The sequence below is a fragment of the Argiope bruennichi genome, chromosome X2, assembly GCF_947563725.1.
Source record: "Argiope bruennichi chromosome X2, qqArgBrue1.1, whole genome shotgun sequence".
Taxonomy (NCBI): domain Eukaryota; kingdom Metazoa; phylum Arthropoda; class Arachnida; order Araneae; family Araneidae; genus Argiope; species Argiope bruennichi.
The window spans coordinates 21,719,648-21,742,404 of NC_079163.1; the positions used below are offsets into that span (position 1 = coordinate 21,719,648).

The window sequence follows — 22,757 nt, forward strand, 5'->3', positions numbered from 1 at the left end:
AATTGAAATGTTTGCTATATTTTAAAGTTTTTTTTACGAAATAATCAACTTTTGATTTTTAATTTGTAATAGCGCGAAAAAGTTGCCTTTCAGTGTAGATAAGATAAATAAAAATTTAAAAAAATATTAGAGTACATCTTGTGGTGCCGCAAGGTCATTAAAGTTTCACATTTTTTTAAACACATTTTTTGCAACTTTGTAAGGATTTTTGCCTGCCTCGATTATGAAATAAAGTTTTCATTAGGCATTGTCATATGAATAAAAGTATAAAAACAGTTTTACTACTGCACTGGCATGGCATTGAATCGTCACCGAAGCTATTGTTATTGAGATAAGTCGGAGATTTGTCTGCATCTGGTGACCAGGACAGAGCTGGTTTCAAATCAGCAGCTTTGTCGTATTCAGTTAAGTTGGCGTCTCCGAAGTGTTTATTGTATAACTGATTAACGTAACTGGTTTGGTAGATTGTATTTGTGTGCTTTGCTGTGAGTAAAAATGGCTCAGTCTAAATTAATGAAGGCAAGACAAATATCAGAATGTTCTATTTTTGGGAAATTTAGCGATTTTCTTGAAGTTAAACACACTACTGACGAATCTAGTGTTACTGTTATATTAGATATAACCTCAAAATTCCTTCAGAGAAGGATTCTTCTGTAAGCGAAATATATGAGACTTTAGCTTTCTTCATATAACAAATATGGTCAAGAGGTTCTATTCTCATTGCTTCTAGCAAAAGAATTTTACAAATGATAAAAGCTTATCATGCCAAATACAGGAATTTATTAAAGTCTAAAAGCAGAAAAGGTTCAGATAAGTTTAATTTCAATCTCACAGAATTTAGAGAAATAGCTAGACGTTTATTTCATATTGCTGACTTGTAAAATAAAGGGTCAGTTATGGAATAAAGGGTTCTAAATGATCAATGCTCTAACAGGAAAATGGCTATAGTAATATTGATATTGCTACCACAAGCGCTTTGAGGAAGAAAGAAGCAAGAAAAGGTAAAGAACTTCAGAGAATAGTTAATTTTAATCAAGAACGGACAAAAAATACTAGTGCATGAGAAACAATTACTGACAGTAATGACAACGCTGAACAACAGTGATCCTTACAAAAACATGTAAGCCAACCAGATCCATCAAATAGACAAGAAACGATAAAACTACCAAGTGCCTGTAAGTTTTAATATTAAGTTAAAACTTTATACAGAAAGTATCTGAAGCTGAAGCAAATAGTATAGGGGATTCGGTTATTGACTTTTCCTGGCTTCCTTGTCACATGCAAGCAGTGGAAAGAGATGTGAGACCCATTCGGCTCAAAATGTCTGCGGTTCAATCGTAAGAGAAGAATGCATAAGAACAAAAATTAACTCAAGCGCAAATATGCCAAAATTTAATTTAAAAAACTGTTTAATGTGGCAATGCAGTAGAAACAAATATTTTGCAGCTGTAACATTTTTAATCATTAAGGATACAGAAGTAAGAAAAGCAAAATTGGACATAAAAAATATTTATTATTATATTTTGTAATTGATAATTTTTTCCAATTGTAATGCTTATATATGTATTTAAAAACATCTTTTGTAACATTATATGAAGGACAAATTCATAAAAATATTTTATCAAAGTTTATAATTTTTCAATTTTTTTACAAGCTTTAAGTTCTTTTCGGCGCCTCGAAATATTATTGAATAGTACCAGATTTTTTAAAAATTATTTTTGAACCTAAAAGCTAACTTTTCTTCTCTATTACCAAACTAAAATCTGAGAAAAAATTTTAAAGGCAATTTTTAAAAATTTCCATTTTAACAGTTTTTTTTTATAAATTTCAAGCTTTTTGCGGCTCCTCAAGAAAATGTAATATTGCAACCAAATTTTTAAATATTGTTTTTAAACTTAAAAGACAACTTTTCCGCACTATTTCCAAACTAAAATCTAAAAAAAAATTTTTTTTAAGTCCATTTTCGTTCCATCCTCTTGCTCATCAATCATGCAATGATACTGGATAATTTTTTTAAGATAACATTTTTAAGTTTTTAATGATTCTGAAGCACAAACCAATTTCTATAGAGATTTGTTTCAGTACCCGAAAACTGTAATGATTTCTAATAATTATCAATAAAGAAATTTTGGAATGTGTTTGTTATAAATAACAATGGGAAAAAAAACAATATGCCGACATACTGAATCAAAATTTTCTTGAAGACATAATGAATCGACTTATATTCTAAATAAAGTTTTGCATAGATAATGGATGTGGAACTGTTCCAAAGTTTAAAATTAATTAAGATACTGTTCCTTCTCGGATTCTAAAACAATTTACGCTTTCGCGCATGCGTCAGGAGACATTTATTTCTTCAAAAAAAGGGTTGAGGAGAAAGAGGAAAGGGTCAGATATTTACATTTAGCAATAGGATTAACTTGGATTATTTGTGGAATTATGAGGCGTAATAACCGCTCATCTTTCTGCGTGCCACCCTTTAGCGAAGTGCAAGCGCCAAAAAGGGATAGTTTGGGGATTTTGAAACGAACAGTACCAAGTTGCTTTTTGAAACTTACAGAAATGCCAGTAGGTAAGGATCATAAATATATTTATACGTATTGAAAATATTTGACAAATTGTTTTGTGAGAATAATATATATATAATAGATAGATAAGTAATATATATTGTTCACCAGCTGTTGAAAATCAGAACGGTAAATAATTATAACAGTAAAAACAATAGTACAGTAAAAGAACTTAAGAATAACATATTTAGAAAGAACGTGCTATTTTAAGTACTTTTTTGAATATTCAGATTCACGAATACTTTTGAAGTTCTTTTAATTTCAGGAAATATAAATTTGAACCCTAAAATTGTTCTTAGCATAACATTGAGTTTTGAAGATCACTGTTTGAAACTACATTCATTCAAAACTCTGCATTAAATGTGAATGCACAAGGCATTAACTCTAACTTCTTCGGACTAAACTTCTTCGTTTCAGTTTGCTATGAAAATTATTTGAAACAATCAAATCAACTTTGAAAGGGTTCAGAGTTACAAGATTCTTCCTCAAAGTACTTGTATTTCAAAATGGAACAATAATCTAGCAAATCAAATCAAATTGATTCATTTGTACTAATAGCAAATCAAATTGGGTAGATAGCATTACAATTAATACCAAATCAAATTCAATTGATTGCAAATCAATTCACATTGATTTGATTGCAATAAACTGAGAAACAAGAAAACTTTTTATTGTATAACTAGTTGATCCTTAACGTATTAATATAACTTATAACAAGCAAAATCTCAGAGCATTCTGATCGAGTTATTTTTCAGGTTAGAACTTATTTCTTCGTTAAGACTTATTTCCTGATGTAAAATTTCACATGCAGATAGAATATATTAATATAAATTTCTTTAGGATAAACTCTACTTCAAGAAATGTTCAAAATATCCATTGTCGTTTTTTCTTTTCAGTCATGAATAAATATCCAAGATACAGTCTACTACAATAAATATCCAAGATATCCATTGTCGCTTTTTCTGTTGAATCATGAATAGGTCAATTCCTCCTAAAAAGGGTAAGGGTTCTTCCAAAATCTCATTGCATGACCTATTTGATTTTTCATTGTCCTTTTCGAAGAAATTTATGATAGACAGCAAAGAAAATCATAAAATAATCTGATCCTTTGACGGATTGAGCCAATCAGATTAACTTTTTATGCAACGAACTCGACTAATGTCAATGAACTCGAATAATCAGTATCTGTAATTTATAAATCTTATAATTCTATTTTTGCCAGAAAAAACTGCAGTTGTGAAAAATAGGATTGAACAATGACCTAACATAATAATGGTTCAGACTTGATCATTCTTTAATTTTAATCATATCTTTACCTCGCTGCTCATATTTTATGTCCGATTAATCTTTTTTTTTCCTTCAGGACTTGCTTTAAATCGTTTCTATTTTGATTTCTAGAAAGCATCACACCATATTTCATTATTGTTCAAATAAATGTATCGATACATTTGAATAATTTATTACTTCCAATTATTTCAATCTCCTTTAATTAGTTTTCTGACAGAATTTAATTTCCGTTTCATTACTTTTCACTAGTAGGGTGGATTGAAATGACATGTTAAATATTTTTTTACGTCATATTAGCATTTTTATTTGCATCGTTTAATAGAAGCTAATTCAATTTTTTAAATAACTATGTAACTTTCTGAGATTTTAATGTTTCTAAAATGCTTTCGTTGACCTTGTTTCTTAAAGTACTCCTCACTTTTTTCAATAATTTGTAATCTTATTTATTTTTACACTCTTCTGTTTAAGACAATATGAGTTTGGAAAAATTGAATTTTTTAATCGATTATTCACTCCTTTGCTGATGGTCCATAATTTTGAAATTTTGTTCATTTATCGGTTTTCGGCGACAATACACGATTTTAATATTTTTGGAATTTAATTATCAATACACTAAATAATTTAACCCCTTCCACTGCAATGACGAGTTTGTTTCGTCATGAGCTTTTAATGACTATATATGCAGCTGCGAGCTATAATCGTCATGCAGTTTAAAGTATGCTGGTATGTTTAAACATGCATAAAATTTATAAAATTTGGAAAAATAAAATTAATAAAAATTCCTTCCGTCCTAACACCATATATTATGCAGTGACTAATTCAAAATAAATGAGTAGTGATTAATGAATAATTAATTATGTAGTGATTCATTCAATTCAAATCGAATTGCAAGGGATTAATGGAATTTGATTTCAATGTGTCTGCGGATACACAGGAGGGTAGAGAGAGTATGCGAACTCATAGCTAATTAACCTCTGGCCATTACTATAGAATGGGAGGGAAAAAAATGTCTTGACAATGACATTATAAAGTAAGGTGATAGCGTCTTGAAAGTATATAAGTGCATAATAATTATTGAAATTTAAATAATAATTGAAACAAAAAGTAAATAAATAATTAAATAGAAAAAGAGAGAAAATGATTTTTTCATTATGAAAATCAGCACATTTCAATACCATAGATGGTTCCTGGTAGAGGGAAAAAATTGATTTCACCATTCCTCCAAATGTAAAATGCTGAATTATTCCAACATTTGTAACTGTGTTTATAAATTGAAAATTTTCACCCTTCCAATAATTGTTCTATGATTTCTGGTTTGGCGTATATAAATAAGATAGTTTCGAGACAGAACATTAAATTTTACTGCTATTAATGCAGAAAAAATGGCATCCTTGCACTATGAGTTGTATTGAAAACGATCGCAAATGCAAAAAAAAAAAAAAAAAAAAAAAAAAAAAAAATCATGAGCACCACACACGTAACCTGTGATAATATACAAAAAGTAGATTATTTCAATTTGCATTCATCACATGTTTGATTTATGTGGAATAAGACCTCAAAGATCAAACGAAAAATATAGATAAATGGATTTATGATATAATGTTTATTATTATATTTATAAATTGAGATACCCCATTGCCTCAGTAATTTTTTCACATTCCTTGAATAGGCGTGAATAAATAGATAAAAAAATGTCTTGGAACAATATCTTCAGTTTTTATACCATGATCAATGTAAAATTTCTATCATTGTGTTACCATTAGTATTGAAAAATATCACCGATTTCTTTAGAAGGAAAATAAATGCTTAGGATCATAGGCAGAATCTATGATTTCATACAAGAAGTACTGCATTTCGATCTGCCATTTATCATCCATTCGATTTATGATGGGTAAGAGAAATAACATTAACGATCAAAAGAAGAACATTGTTTGGCATAATTCTAATATAATGTTTGTCGTTGTATATAAATTCAGATATCCCGCTGTTCCAAGAATTGTCTTACGCTCTCTGGATCACAAACCACTTCGAGCTTGTGACTTAAGAAAATAGATAAAAATCTTTTGGAACACAAACTCGAGTTTTTATGCCATGATCAAGGCAAAATTTCTATCGTTGCACTATGACTAGTTCTGAAAAAGATCGTAGATACAAAAAGAAAATAGTTATTTAGGATCATATGCACGACCTATAATATCATATTTGAAGTATCCTATTTCGATCTGCCATTCATCATCCACTCTAGTTATGATGGGTAACGAGGAACATTGTTTAATATAATTCTAATTTAATGTTTGTCGTTATGTTTATAAATTCAGATACCCCTATGCTCCAATAATTATCTTGCACTCTCTGGATCACAAACCACTTCGAGCTTGTGCTTAAGAAAATAGATAAAAATCTTTTGGAACACAAACTCGAGTTTTTATGCCATGATCAAGGCAAAATTTCTATCGTTGCACTATGAATAGTTCTGAAAAAGATCGTAGATACAAAAAGAAAATAGTTATTTAGGATCATATGCACGACCTATAATATCATATTTGAAGTATCCTATTTCGATCTGCCATTCATCATCCACTCTATTTATGATGGGTAACGAGGAACATTGTTTAATATAATTCTAATTTAATGTTTGTCGTTATGTTTATAAATTCAGATACCCCTATGCTCCAATAATTATCTTGCACTCTCTGGATCACAAACCACTTCGAGCTTGTGACTTAAGAAAATAGATAAAAATCTTTTGGAACACAAACTCGAGTTTTTATGCCATGATCAAGGCAAAATTTCTATCGTTGCACTATGACTAGTTCTGAAAAAGATCGTAGATACAAAAAGAAAATAGTTATTTAGGATCATATGCACGACCTATAATATCATATTTGAAGTATCCTATTTCGATCTGCCATTCATCATCCACTCTATTTATGATGGGTAACGAGGAACATTGTTTAATATAATTCTAATTTAATGTTTGTCGTTATGTTTATAAATTCAGATACCCCTATGCTCCAATAATTATCTTGCACTCTCTGGATCACAAACCACTTCGAGCTTGTGACTTAAGAAAATAGATAAAAATCTTTTGGAACACAAACTCGAGTTTTTATGCCATGATCAAGGCAAAATTTCTATCGTTGCACTATGACTAGTTCTGAAAAAGATCGTAGATACAAAAAGAAAATAGTTATTTAGGATCATATGCACGACCTATAATATCATATTTGAAGTATCCTATTTCGATCTGCCATTCATCATCCACTCTATTTATGATGGGTAACGAGGAACATTGTTTAATATAATTCTAATTTAATGTTTGTCGTTATGTTTATAAATTCAGATACCCCTATGCTCCAATAATTATCTTGCACTCTCTGGATCACAAACTACTTCGAGTTTCAGATCTAAGAAAATAGATAACTACTTCGTTTTGGAATAAAATCTCAAGATTTTTTTTTATAAAAGTTCTAACGTCGTACTGCGACTTGTATTGAAAAAGATCGCAGGTACAGAAAGAAAATAGTTGTTTAGTATCATAATCTATGATATCATACAAGAAGTATCCTATTTCGATCTGCCATTCACCATCCACTCGATTTATGATGTATAACGAAGAACATGAATTAGAATTACATGTTTAATGTAATTTTAATTAAATGTTTGTCGTTATGTTTATAAATTCAGATATCCCGCTGCTCCAATAATTATCTTGCATTCTCTGGATCACAAACTACTTTGAGTTTCAGATCTAAGCAAAAAGATAACTACTTATTTTTGGAACTAAATCTCGAGGTGTTTTTTTATATAAAAGTTCTATTGTTGTACTGCAACTAGTATTGAAAAAGATCGTAGGTACAGAAAGAAAATAGTTGTTTAGGATCATAAGCGCAACCTATGATATCATACTAGAAGTATCCCATTTCGATTTCACATTCATCACCCACATGATTTATGATTGGTAAAACAAATAACCTTACCGATCAAAAGGAAAGAACATTGTTTGTCGTTGTATTTATAAATTCAGATACCCCGCTGTTCCAATAATTGTCTTACATTCTCTGGAACATAAACTACTTACTAAACTGCTGTGATCTACAAATAGATAAAAAAATGTTCTAGATCACAAACTCGAGTTTTTATGCCATGATCATAAAAGAATCTCTATCTTTGCGCCACGACTAGTATTGAGGGAGAAAGTAGTTGTTAAGGCCCACACGCTCAACCTGTGATAGCGTGCAAGAAGAATCCCGTTTCGATCAGTCATTCATCACCCACCCGATTTATGATGGGAAAGACAAATGTCCTCCCCCTTTATCCGAGTCTCTTTATTCGCCTTGCTACACGAAGAGATTTCTGTTTCCTTTCATTCCAAGAGGAACTCTGATCAATAAAAAAGAAAGAAATGGTGTGTGAAATGAATATCTTTGTTTCTAACCTACACATTTCCCACAATTTCGTGGGAATTGCTTATTTACTCCTTCGCTTCTTTTATTTCATATTGCAGGTCTTTCATTTCTTGCACAAAATTTAATCTAAATTCTAAGAAGCAGAAATACTTATTTTATTACTTCGGCAAGAAATATCGTTTCATTTAATTCTGGAAAATGCAATTTCGGATATATTTCATCTCTGTGATGTCCAAACGTAGTTTTTTTTTAATATGTTATACTGGTATCATTTTTTTATAGCTTCCTTTTTATTTTGAAACTTGATGCTTGTTTTCTTTAATTAAAATCTGGAAAAAATTAATTATAGAAAAAAAATGATAAATTGCTTCATTATTTTTTGAGAATTTGATATAGGATCTGAATTAATTAAAAAAATGAGCTTGATATGTTTCTCTGAAAACGAATGAGTGAATTAAATATAATTTACCAGAAATTTTTATGTCTACCCAATTAAAATCGGTACCTACTGCAAAAAAAAAAAAAAAACACCATACTTCTTAACTACTGCCAATTAAAATTCTTATAATATGTTTTAATGATTTTCGGTCATGTTAAATGCGACTTAAATTGCTGGTTTTATGCATAAAAAGCATTTAATTAGTCCTACGAAATGGAAGAATTATTTCTGAAAGCTTATGATAACTGAATGAAAAAACCAAAACGTTCAATTTTCAGGGGAAAAAAATTAAATTTTGTGCCTGCATATAAATGTATTGCGAATTATTTTTAAACTTAATGGTTTCTTTTTCGATAACGTCAATTATTACTACTCATTGATTAGCCACAGAATAATTAATGTCTCCATATTCATGCCATAATTTTTCTTCCAACAACGCTAGAAAAACTTTGTGAATTTATTCCTATGGTCGAAATGGCATGATAAATATAGTTATTATAAATATAGATTTTTAATAAACTAATATGAGTTTTCTGAAGAATAAAAGATATCACTTTCAGATTATTTTCATAACGGGAAATATAATATTAATAAAAAAAATTTTAAAAACACACATTTATTAATGTACTGAAACGTAGAGTATTTAAAATTTTACTTATTTTATACTTTTTAACCTTGAATTTATTAATATTATTGAAATTGAATTATCTTGAAATCAATTTTTTTTCTCATATTAACTAACAAATGACGCCCCACGTATGGAATCGAGATTAAATTAATATATTATTAATATTATTAATTATTAATATTATTAATTATTAATACTATTAATTATTAATATTATTAATATTTAATTGCATTAATATATTCATAGATAATTAAAATCTCTATATTAAGATTATGTATCATAATCGATAAAAAAGTATTCAAAATTTTAAAATTCTAATAAGCCAAGAAATAAAAGAAAATTTGATTTCAAATTTGCATTTTAACAAACATAAAATAAGTTTTTAAAATCTGCTGAAACCAATTTGCTATTTATAGCAAAACTTAAAGTTTCACATTTTGCTTGTTTAATTGTTATAAAACAACAAATGTGAGTGAAATATATTTATCAAATTCAAAAATTAAGGAAAATAAAATAATTATCATCAATTTTGCATTATCTTTATTTCAATCATAAATAAACAGAATACATTTATTTTTACAAATTCAAGAAATTTCATAAGCATATTGTTAAAAAACATAGACAGAAAATTTTAATTTTATAATTACCAAAATTGTACAAAAGTATTCCAAATCAATGTACACATTCTTAATGTAATACAGACAAGTGGAAAATCCCTAATCTATATAATAATGACCTATTTATATGTTTTTGTATAAACTAATAAGCTCTAAAGTGTCTCCCTTTTACTTTAATCTAACGATTTTGTAATGATAAATTATGCTATGATGAAAATTGAAAATAAATATATCATTTTTATACCCAAAATAATTGTTCTTTTACAATAATTAAATTTCTTTTCTTCAAATTCAAGCGAAGTTTAATGTTTGTATGATTTAAGTGACAAATTTACTTTGCAATACTTTAATGTAATTCATACTGAGAAAAATTCTTTGAACCAATTAACTAATCATTAATCACATTTATTGTAACATGTATACATTTGTGCATATGCTCATTTATTTTATTTATTTATTTTTCGCTATTGTTCACTTTAACAATATTTAATTGTTTTTTTAAATAAGTAAACACAAGAAAGAAACAGGCGTGCATAAATTTGATTAATTTAATTTCTGAAGCGTGCATAAATTTTCTATTATTGTTTCGTTAGCAGTTACCCAAAAAGCCCGATTTTCTTGCGTTTTCTCATCCATATAATCACAGTAATACTTCTTAAGGTCATTGAGAACAATATTCTGTCAGGATTGTAAAATCAAAATCATTTGTCATTTTAGTATTAAATCTCTCACTTTCCTTCACATTTTTGTTTTTCATAGTTTAAAATTAAAATTCAAATATTGTTTAACGATAAGTAACTACCCCTGCCCTGCCCAGGCATCCAAGTCCAGAATTAGACTTATAACAGGTCCATGTATCAATCCTTCCTGTAGAAGGCAAGTCCCCCCATCGAAATGTATCCAACACAACTATGCACTATTGCTGCATCTTTAAGGGAAGCTAGAATCTGCTTAATTATTCGAAACTTCTTATACACGTACACGTACACGTATACACGTACACGTATACACGTACACGTGGTAGAATAGAATATTGTACACCATAACGACAAAGAAGGTATACCTGCCATGTCAATGCGTTCAACTGAGTCACCACGAAATTTAAAATGGGCATTGCGATGAATTCAAAATATCTTCCATTTTAAAGGGTTCTATATGTACACCTCTAACACAGAGATATGGTCCTTCAACTGAGTAATGGCAATTCTATCATACACCATTAATCCAACAAGGAAGTGAGAACCTGCTTACTTATATGAATTCTCATCCCATTAATTGAGGCAATCAACTGTAGAATTCAGATACTGTGTATCTGAATTTCTAAGAAAATTGAAAGAGTTAATTAATTAAAAAAGGAAATTTTATAAGATTTTTTTAGAAAAACAAAAATATCTTTTCAATTTTAAATGATAATAACTAGATCTAAAGGCTTTAATCGCAAAACATATCATTGTAATAAATTATATTTCTGTAAATAATATATTGAAAAATGAGACACTATGAGCGGAAATTCTTTTCTAATCTTATACCATTTATCAACCTTAATGCATAGCAGTTATAGAAAATTGAAATCCTTTCTTGCTTTTTTTTAAATTTTTTTTCTTATGAAATATGTACAATATACCAGCATTTTTATTGAACTCTGTGCAAATTTTTTATGTGTCAGGTTCTGTCAGAAATTCCTGCTAAAAATGAATTTTATCCATTATTCACTTTCTTTCTATCATTATGACTCGAACTTTTGTTGAAAAAATCTGATGTCAAAACATTTTCTGTATACCTGGTAACATTTATTCTTTTTCTTCCAACGTTTTGTTTATTTGTTTGCTTTCTTTTTCTTTATTTGTTTTAAACTTCCAGTGGTTGCCAAGAAATATTTCACTATCATTTGTTTTAAGTAGATTGCATTCAAAAGTCATCGTTTGATTTCTCTGGATGACAATGTCGCTTTTGTTTTTTATCATCTGTTTAAATTTTTAATTTTAAATTTTCCTGATGTAATTAAAAAAAGAAAAAGAATTTTTTTACAAGTCCAATAACTGATGGATACTATCACGGGAATTTCTAAAAATCATGTTTGAAAATGAGTTTAAAATGTTAAAAACATATGTGATAAATATATTAAATAACAATTAAAAGTTTATTTAATTACTGTGATTCTGGCTACATTTAATAAGATACTTACTTCTTTATTGTCTCTAAATTACAGTAGAGAAGAGAATATCTAATTAGATGGTTGTGAATCACAGACGATTCACACGGAGATTAATGAGATAAAATAAGGGGATATAAACTAAATATAGACGTGTTCTGCTAGCATCTAATTCTACAATGAATCGGAATATTTGTTGTTGCCAAATATACTCGCACGTTAATGATATTTTTTATAATTCATTTTCTATGTTCATTATGACCCGCTTTCTTTCTTTCGAAGTCATAACCTCGCTTATTGGTGACTTTTTTTTTTTTTTTTTTTTTGGAAAATTCGTCTTTCCAGGCCGTTTACAGTTTGTACATGAAGTTTGGTTTCATTTCCATCATTAATTTTAGCTACAGATGCTTCGAACGAGGGAAGTTATTTTATGGTCTTCTTATAGTTTATCACCAAGGATAAAAAATTATACAAAAATTTTTTTAATTGTATGTATCCATTTATTTTATTAGCTTAAATGTTAAATAAATTAGTAGTATTAAGTTTTTCTTGAATGCCTGTCAAACTGACGGTAGAAATAGATGACAATTATTCTAGTGTTAATTCCTCGATCACCAGTGAAGTTAATCCTGGATTGAATGATTACGCTGTTTACAGCTGTTCAGCACTTGAAATGAGTTTGTTTCGAATAAGCTGCCTTTTGATCTTTATTATGCTAATTTCATCTTCAAACGTTGTGATTTTTAATAATATTTAACATTATACAGAATGTTTTCCGTACCATTTAGCTGCTTACAAATGGAAATATTCCAGAATATGAAATGAAAGGTCAGATGCACATTTAAGTTATCGAACCATTTTGCAGCTGTCCTATGAATTCAGCAAAAATTGTCAATCGAAATCTAGAAATAGACATAATATTAAGCAGAATGAATAATAATAATAAGTCAATAAAGTTTTAAATAGAAGAAAAAAAGGATAAGATATGTGCATAAAATTCCAACAAGCAAAACTCGATGTCAAGTATGAGAAGACACGGTATTTCTGTGGCACTAAATGCATTTCATTATATAATTTCTGAATTGAACATTACAAATACAAAAAGCAAATGCCCTTGTTCCAAGTGTTCAGTGGGTTAATATGCAAAAAAAAAAAAAAAAGAATGAAAATTGGTTTTAACGAAAAATTGTTTTTATTTTGCGTTTCTTGACAAAACATATAATTAAAAACAGTTAATTATCTAAAACAGCTATTTTAAAATTGTGTACTATATAATAAGTAAAGTAAAATGCAAGAAATAGCAAAAGAGATGACTTTCATTTCATATTTCAGGAGATGGCCATGTTCTCGGATCTGATATTTTATTTGCAAATAGATTAGCCCCTCCGTTAAGAGATAGCAAACATATTCAAGAAACGATACAACTTAGTGCTGGTAAGTATAAGCTGTAATTAATGATTTTTTTATTTGCTTCGCTTTCTTAATTATCGCTTTTTTAACGATTCTCTAACTAATTAAGGCTTAATTAATTACTACATCTGCGTTAAAAAAGTGGATAGTGGCCTCCTGAATTAAATATCAGCTTCAATTTCCTTACTAGTTTTCATGCTGTCTTAAAATTAGGGCGTTAATCTGATAAATCATTCAGATTAACTTTAGAAATTTCAGCAGCTCAAAAATTCGCATCTGGATTTTCATTACAAATATAAATAAATTTAGTAAGAAAAAAAATTAAAGCACATTTCATTAAAAAAAATTCCTACTAAACATGCTAGAAAGTTGAAAACTTATGATTTTAATTATTTGCAATATTTTTTGGCTTTAATTCATAATGCTTGATAATTGCTCTAATTCCCTATCAGATGGCATCACGCGAATAGAATCACAATTCAATACAATTAATAAATTAATACATAATTAAGTTCTGAAGATTTTGAAGCATTGTATAGTTATTGATAGTTCACAAATATTCAAAATTTCAGAATATTAATTAACCATGCATGAAATAATTCGAGTTAAATAAAACTGGATAAAAAGAATTGATTTTATTTATTACCTATGTCAAATATATCAGTATTCAATTCAAATTTATTCCTTTTTATAGTAACAAGGTAATTTATAATTTTTTTTCTCTGGAATGCATACCAAGCATGTCGAGTTATCTTTACAAATTTATTCTTTTACAATAAGCAAGCTATTATATATTTTCAAACACAACTATCATTTAAAATGCATAAAAGAGTGCTTACAGCTATAATTTTTGCATCAATGAAATTTTAATTCTATAACTAGGAAGATAAAGCATAGGTAAAAGTAGATTACGAAAACAAATGAATCTGCTTTCGATTTCTAAGAAGCATCTCTAACATAAGTCTCTGATTAAGTTGTCATAAATTTTAAAAAAATTAATTGGAAATAGAAGAGATTCAGCGAACTTGAGATTCAATTTAGTTCAATTGTAAAAATAAATTATACTTATTTCTTCTCGATTTATATTTTTTAAAATGGGAGTTTAAAATGTGAATTTCGGAATTGTCTTGAGCAATTGCTGATAAAATGTCATTTAAATTTGCAAAAAATAATCCATAGTCAACAATGACATGAAATACCTTTGTTTTCAAAATCAGTATATGAACCGCTCATAAAATCAAAGCCGTTAAGTACATTTTTTTATATCTTTTGTTTTTTGTAAATTTTAACTTAAGTAATAATATCATATCAGGTTGTTAAAGGATTAATTCTTTGTTTCGTTTTTAGAGGTCAGTATATATTAATTATAATTATTATGTATTAATTAATAGTTAATATAATATTAAGTACATTGATTTTCTCAATTTTTGTTTTCTGGCACTAACCATGATGAGTTCTGGGTGACATATATCAATGTACCTGTTGTATAAGCTCAAAATCTAGAATATTATTTACAAAATATTGCCTCAGAAAAGTTTCAAAAAATCAAATCTGATTATTCGTTAATATTTTAATTATGTTAAAACAAATTAAATAGAAATAAGAACTGCCCGATTTGAAATAGATTTTTTTGTTATAGTATGCTTGTTTTTATTCTATTATGCCAGAGAAATACTTAATATTAATTTTAAAATGCAGCTGTTTACTAATGATATAAATTTTTAGATCATTAACTTACATTAAAAGACTTAAACAAACAAAAAATTAAAGAAATGAAACCATTCAACTTTCATTTTCTCTAATTAATGGAATAAAAGTTTATTTATTCCAAAAAGTGTGAACAAATATTATTTAATTGCCGCAGCTATTCAATAACAGAATACATTTAAGTAGATTATAAACCCCCATTTGAGAATATTAGACACACGCATAAAAAAATGAGAGAAATATTTATAAATTTAAAATTAAAATTCGTATCGATTCGTTAATTATCTCCATTTTCATTTCCATAATTAATGGAACAAATCCATTTTCATCCTACACCTAAATAAAAACTTAGCAAAATTAGCTTAATGTAAAAATTCCTTAAATACCGACATTATTACAAATAGAGATTGTCTTTGAAGTACAGACTTTTTTATTAATAATTTTATCATGTGCCATGAAAGTCGTCTGTGTTCTTCAAAGCGAATCGTTCCAACAACAGGCACTTGTCTAGTGGATTCAAGTGTAACGTTAAGTCAACAAAACGGTGGCCAGGGTTACTTGGCAACCTTACGCGTACCTCGTACTTGGAACAACTATTTTTTCGAAATGAAATATTCAGCGTTAAATGCCATTAGCTTTAAATGGAATTTCAGAGCTCTTGATAATTGACTTTTTTCCATCCTAGGGCATTCACTTGCATTCAAGCATTACTTAGAAAACGGGGTCTGCCGCGATGGATAATAGCCGTGATTACTTGATTTATCAAACCACGGGAATAATTTCGTCATGCATCCATTGTTCAGGGTGAAATATTCAGGGGAATAAAAATAATTCGGCTCCTGTTAAATATTTGAGTAAGGAAAAAGGATCTTTAAATGATATATAGCAAATGGGAAAAATATATGATGTAAAAAATTGAAAATCAATTTCATTCATTAACGAAATGCTTAAAAAGAAAATAATGATTTTTTTTTTCTGAAAAATATTACAGATTTTTCTTTATTTACTTAACCCTTCTTTGCATAATTTGTTCTTTTTTTATTTTTTGTGTGAAATAAATCAGGGTTTTATATATTCTTCGCGGTCTTCAAAAAATAGGGTATTTTTCAAAACTTTTATACGAATAGATGTTGTATATTTGAAATTTTAAATAAAAAAATAACTTCATATATTAAACATGTGATTCTTAATTTATTTCACCCTTGTGTGTTTGGAAATTACTGCGAAACGTTCTAAATAATTACTCTATATTTTGCATATGTTTTGTATGTTTAGTGTTTTTACATTAGCGTTCAATTTGGAAGCAACGCAACAGCTATTCTGGAACGGATTTCGTAATTTTCAGTCCAGTCAGAGGACGAGAACGGCAGATGAGCTGGTTTCCCCTTTCCAAACTTTTACGCTATGCTTCCGAGAGGGAAGAATTTGACCCATGACATTGAATTTAATGCTTAGGGCGTTCGAATACACGGCGAATCTTTAAAGGAATCAGGTTTCGAACTCTTCAACTCTGAAGCCAAGACCATACCACAAGGTCAACATGGCATAATAACTGCATTCACAGAAATTCTTCTCTTCGGAATTACATTAATATAAAAGCTTCATATATTTAATATAAATTCATGAGCATTTATATGATTTTTAATTATATAATATTTATTTAGTAATGTATTAGTAAAATATTTAGATGATAAATTATTCATGTTTATTCTATCTTTGATTTGAACTAAGCATTCATTTTAATCAGAATTCATTTGAAATATCAACCAAATTCTTAGAAACATTTGGTTAATAAACATAATACAAAAAATGAAGAAATATGTTTCATTTTTTGTTCAGTAGAAGAGTATCTTTCCAGAATATTAAATTTATAGCAACTTAAAGTTATCTTTTTTTTATTTCGATTTATAGTTGTACGAATATCAAATACTGAACTGGAGCATATAATTAAGGCTCTAAATATTTCTAATCTACTTTTCTACCTGTTTTCAGGAATCTATAATTAAATACGAAACGTATATAGATGAAAATTAAAAATAGATTCATTAAGAATAAGCTTTCTATTTCTCTACACATCTTATTTTTATACATAAAAAACGAATATGTATAAAATAAACCCTAAACATGAACTAAGTATTTAAATTTACTGACTTAGCAAAGCATAAGAAATATATAATTTATTTGCTGTGAGTTTCGTATTAAAGGCTTATTTGCAAAAATCAGCTTACTGTTTTGTTGTAATTGAAAGGAATGCTTTCAATTTCAGTCAATTAGATATAAAGCATTAGCTAGCAGAACAAAACAATAAAAGCTTGAAAATAAAAAGAGAGTATCTCAGGTTACAATTTCTCAGGTTATTGATTTACAAGCGTACAGTTTTAGGAAAAAAAATATTATGTATGTTCCTTATTCACTTAGAAATTACCAGCTGAAATGATAGAATTTATCTCGTTCGACCTTCTCGCAGTTTATTAAAATTATTGCTAATCTATCTCTTTAAACACAAATAAATTTCAAAAAAAAAAATAATTTTTTAAAATGCAATTTTATAAGAGGTCTAAAGAGTATTATTTTTACTTTAACAATTTCCTTCTTTTTTTAGTATTTTATATTTGATTCATCATTATAAATATTATAGAATCAAGAAATAAATTCTTCTCAAATTCACAACCAGGTGGCGCCACTACTGTCGAACCAAAATTTAATGAAATTTAATCCATTAGTTTATAATTCATTTCGAAAATATTAAAATTACACATTGTCATTGAGAACACATAAATGCATAAAATTTCAAAACTTCAGTGCATGAGGAAATGAGTGCAAAGCCTATCACAATAGTTTTTTATAAACATGGAACAAGTGAAGTTAACTTGGAGTATCAAAAAATTACACAGTTGAAAACTTTTTCCATCTATTCTTTTGCACTTGCTATGGAAACAGTATCATTAACAACAGAAAATCATCAGTATAATAGTGTCAGCAGTAATTTCAGGTTTTAGAAACTTTCCAACAAAACTTTAAAACTATATCTTGATCATTTAGTGATTTTTATCTAGTCGGAGTGTTATTTGCTCGACTTCCGCGCATTTCTTCCAAAATACTAGAAAATATGTCTCCATTTAGACGGTCTGTTAATCAAGTTAACAATATATAAAATCTGATTGGCACAAATTAACTAACGAAAGTTGTAGCAGAAAATATCATGCACATTGGCAGAGTGTTGAAGGAATTAAAAAGAAAAATATTTGTAGTTATTATATAATAACATTAGAAGGTTTGTTTACTTGCAATGGCATCTTCTCTATCCATAATAATCACGATTATTTAGTTCCAAATTAATCATTAAAATCGCAATGAAGTAAATAGTGATCTACTAAGAGAAGAAAATGCAACACGTAATACAAAATTTAAAAAAAAAAGAAAATGTGGAAGAAAATTTTAGCATTAACTATCAATTTGATAAGACAAGTGAAAATTTGATAAATCAAGATAGATATCATCTATTCAGGCTTAATTTCTTCATGCATTCATAAATCAATCACTTTAAACATAAAAAAAAAAAAACTTCGCTGAGTTGATTGATGCTGAAATAGAAATGTGATTTACGCATCCCATAATGACGCAGATAAAAAGGGCGGAGATATTTTCAAACTCCACCCAGCGTTACAGATGGGTGATAGTATATGCTGACGGCGAAGATTTCCTCACACAAATTAGCTTAGTGGAAAAACTACAAACCAAAGTGGAAAAACTACAAACAAAATTTCCATTGATGCGGCTTGATGCGTTTCTGATTTATCATGTTCATAAACATTAAGATAGACTAACCATTTATCTTTTAATCATTTTGAGGAATTTGTTTAAAAGAGATACAGATTTATAATTCGAGTACCACTGAATTATAAAACCGCAGAAATCTAGAATCACTCGCCAAATTCCATTAATCTAATATTTCGCTGCGCATTTTTTTGTTGTCATTCGCATACGATTAAATTGACAATGGGCCTTCTTTTGATGGATTCGTCCCTCTTTTAAAAGAGCCACGATTTGGTGCAAATATTATTTCGAATTATATAAAATTATTTTAGATATTAATTTTATTAGTATTTATTATTTTGAATATTATTTCGCATGCTAAATGATATTCGTCTAGATCCTCCTAAATTGAGGTTATTGCATTTATAGATAGACAAACAGGCATCATTCCGAATATTCTTTGTCGAATCGGCGAAACAAAGATTATAGATTCACAAAAATTTCTAGTCTAATTTTTTGATGATGATAATATTATTGGATTCTTTTGGATTAAAAATCAAAAATAATAATGCATTAAATTTGTTACATGATTTTTATTTAATAAAAGTATTTCATTCACTCTTCACTTTTTCTTTTTTAGAAGAAATGATTAAACTTTATGAGTTACCTTTAATTTGGTTAAATCGATGAATGCCTGTGACGTATTTTTATAAGGAATCCTTTCAGCCGTATACTTTGAATGAAATACACTTTGAATTAATATAGTGGCACGAAATTGCTATTAAAAAGCACTTAAAAAGTGCTTAAAAGTAAGCAGAAAATGATACCCGTTTACGTAAATAAAAGTAAAGATAACTAGAAAGAATTTGGTGCTCTAAGAATTTCATAAGAACATTTCAAGGTAGCATAGATCAACCTGAACTTCGCAAAGTTTTCGATAACCCATATCATTCACCGAAATTAAAATTAGGGAATCCAAATTATTGGCACAGTTCCTTAACCCTTTAAAAGGCCATTTTTTTCTAATCATATTATGTTAAAATATTTTGAGGCTTGAAATTAGAATAAGAAAAGGGATTAATTTAGCTGATTAGATAAATTTAATTTGATTAATTAATTAATTTGGTTAATTAATAATTAAATAACAAATCAAGATACATCATTTTGTCTGAGATAAAGAACTGAAGCATCTAAATTTCTGATTTACTAAAAAAATGTGTCAGAACTTATGCCAACCTACATAATTTCATACAAAGATTGATAAATTTGGTGGGAAGCATACTTCCCACGGCCCTAGAAAGGGTTAAAATGAAGCAAACTTTTGAATGGGCGATGAAAAGGAGTTTTTGTAACCTTTTGAAAAGCACTAAATAAACAAAAATTTATGACAGCAACCCAGAAGGCAAATATAGATTCTATTTTATCTGAATATATGAGACATAGAATATTTTATCAGCCCTTTCGCTTTTCTTTTTAAATTCCTTCAGAATTGGAAGTATGATAATGAAAGTGACAAGAAATAAAAACAGCCGAAGAGAGATTTATAACGCAGCGTCATATTCATAGGTTGAAAATACAATCAAAGTTAGGAGCTGAAAACCACTGTTTTGGTCATCACTTGCAAAGAATTGCAACTATCCAAAAATCTCCTAGCAAATGTTATTCATCGTGATGAGATAATAATTCGATTAATTTCAGTTATACTTCTGTCTACAATCGTAAAGGAGTAATGAGGAAATGAAAGTCTCGAACAGCCCTAATCATTTCCATCGCTTTTATGTTGGATGTCCCATTTACAAACTCGAAGGAGGTTTCCACTCTCTCTTACATATATCATTCGCCCGTTTAGGCTCAGTCAATAATACTTTTGTTATCGTGTTCAAAAGATAACACGGGTGTAGACCGTAGAAGACGTGTAAAAGTCGTATTATACGAGCCCAAGAAATATTATTCCGTTTTGTCTAAAAAAGTTAAATTTTAATGAAATTAAAAATACTATGGAGAAACAGTGTATGGATTTAAATAAAAGATTTAGTTTTTAGTTTTATCATTCGCCCGTTTAGGCTCAGTCAATAATACTTTTGTTATCGTGTTCAAAAGATAACACGGGTGTAGACCGTAGAAGATGTGTAAAAGTCGTATCACATGTGCCAATGAAATAACGTGCACTTCGTTCTGTCTTAAAAAGTCAAAATGTTGATGAAATTTAAAATACTATGGAAAAACAGTGTACGGATTTAATTGCATTTTTAATGTTCAAGTCGATTAGTTAGCAAATGGGGTAAATATATATGCATGAATATGTATGAGAATTTATATAAGTAAATAATATATTAGTGTGTCCAAAAAGTTTTCTTTCTCATCGCCGTTTTTAAACAAGCTCGTCACTGGAGACGAAACTTGGATTTTATATGAAAATGTGGGTAGAAAACGAACTAGGTGTAAGGACAATAGGCCTTCAACTGTAGCAAAGTCGGGAAAACACCCCCAAAAAGTTATTTTGTCCATTTGATGTGATTGGAAAGGCGCAATTTTCTTCTAGCCCCTTCCTCAAGTAGAAACATTAAATTCTACGAAATATTGTCATCAACTGAATCAATTGAAAGCTGCCATAGCAAAAAAAAACGACAAGAATTAATAAACCGACAAGGCGTTGCTTTTCATCACGACAACGCGAGACCACATATTGTATTAATAGTAAGAGAGAAGCTCTTACAGTTTGATTTGGAATGCTTTATCGCATCCTTCATATTCTCCAGATCTCGCTTCATTCTGATTATTATTTTTTTCTGTCCTTAAAAAATTCTCTTCTCGAAAAGCTCTTTAAATCCATCAACGAAATAAAAGCTCACCTTGAGGATTATTTCTTGTCCAAAATACAACAATTTTGGAAAGAAATCATAATGAGACTTCCTGAGAGATGGAAAAAGGTAATAGAGCAAAAGAGTTCTTATATAACAAAATAAATAATATCTTAAACAGTAAATATTGTTACAAAAACTTTTCTCCTACAATAAATACCGCCTATAAATCGTAATGAAGCAGCACATTTAATTGCTAGTTCAGCAGCTATCTTGCTTGCTGTCTAATCCTCTCGTTTCTTTGCTTGTCGGCGACTCCGACTCCTCTCACACACAACTTCTGACGATCCACACACTTCTCTGCAGCTTCAGAGTGCCCGTCTTTTTTAGTTCCGGAAGGCGGGGCTAGAATCTTCTGACCAATCAAGGCGTCTCTGGTTGTATTTCCGTTCCTACTGGATGGATCGTGAAACTTCTCGAACTTTCCAATATGATCCATTTTGTCACCAAAGTCGCCAAATTTGTCGCCAAGTCGCCAAATGGCCGCCAAGCTCTCAGGTCATTGACGCACAGGACAGATCTTACAAAGGGTTTTAACGGTTTTTCCCAGGATGACACTATTCATACCGGGTAGCAAAAATTACAGATTTGTAACAATATTGTGTATTAATTTCATATTAGAAATAGGAAAGAAACTTATGGGACACCCTAATAAATATAAAAAAAAACTATTATGGCTAAAACTTGTTATAATTTGTATCTTTCATAAAAACTAATATATCAGTTGAGATTTTCATGTATTTCTATTAAGCTTATAATCCAAACTATAACGAAAAAGGAAAGAACTTTAAAAAGGAACTGGAAATAATCAATAAATGTTCTTAGATATTTAGAATTTATTGAAACTAAACTTAAATGTATAAAGAAGTCTCATACAATTAAAATGGAACTAAAAAGAAAAACATTATAAACCTTGTGATAAAA

General features: G+C 28.7%; 1 protein-coding gene across 3 annotated transcripts in view; it reads left to right on the forward strand.

Annotated features, from left to right (window-relative positions):
• The window catches only part of LOC129960246 (Kv channel-interacting protein 1-like), a 294,480-nt gene that overhangs the window by 62,320 nt on the left and 209,403 nt on the right, over nucleotides 1-22,757 (forward strand). For 2 of the 3 annotated variants that reach the window (XM_056073513.1, XM_056073514.1), the window contains exon 2: nucleotides 13,432-13,533. The exons of the other annotated variant lie outside the window; for it this stretch is intronic. In XM_056073513.1, the coding sequence (XP_055929488.1) occupies nucleotides 13,432-13,533 (102 nt within the window). The remainder of the gene's footprint in view (nucleotides 1-13,431; nucleotides 13,534-22,757) is intronic. 3 annotated transcript variants of the gene reach the window in all.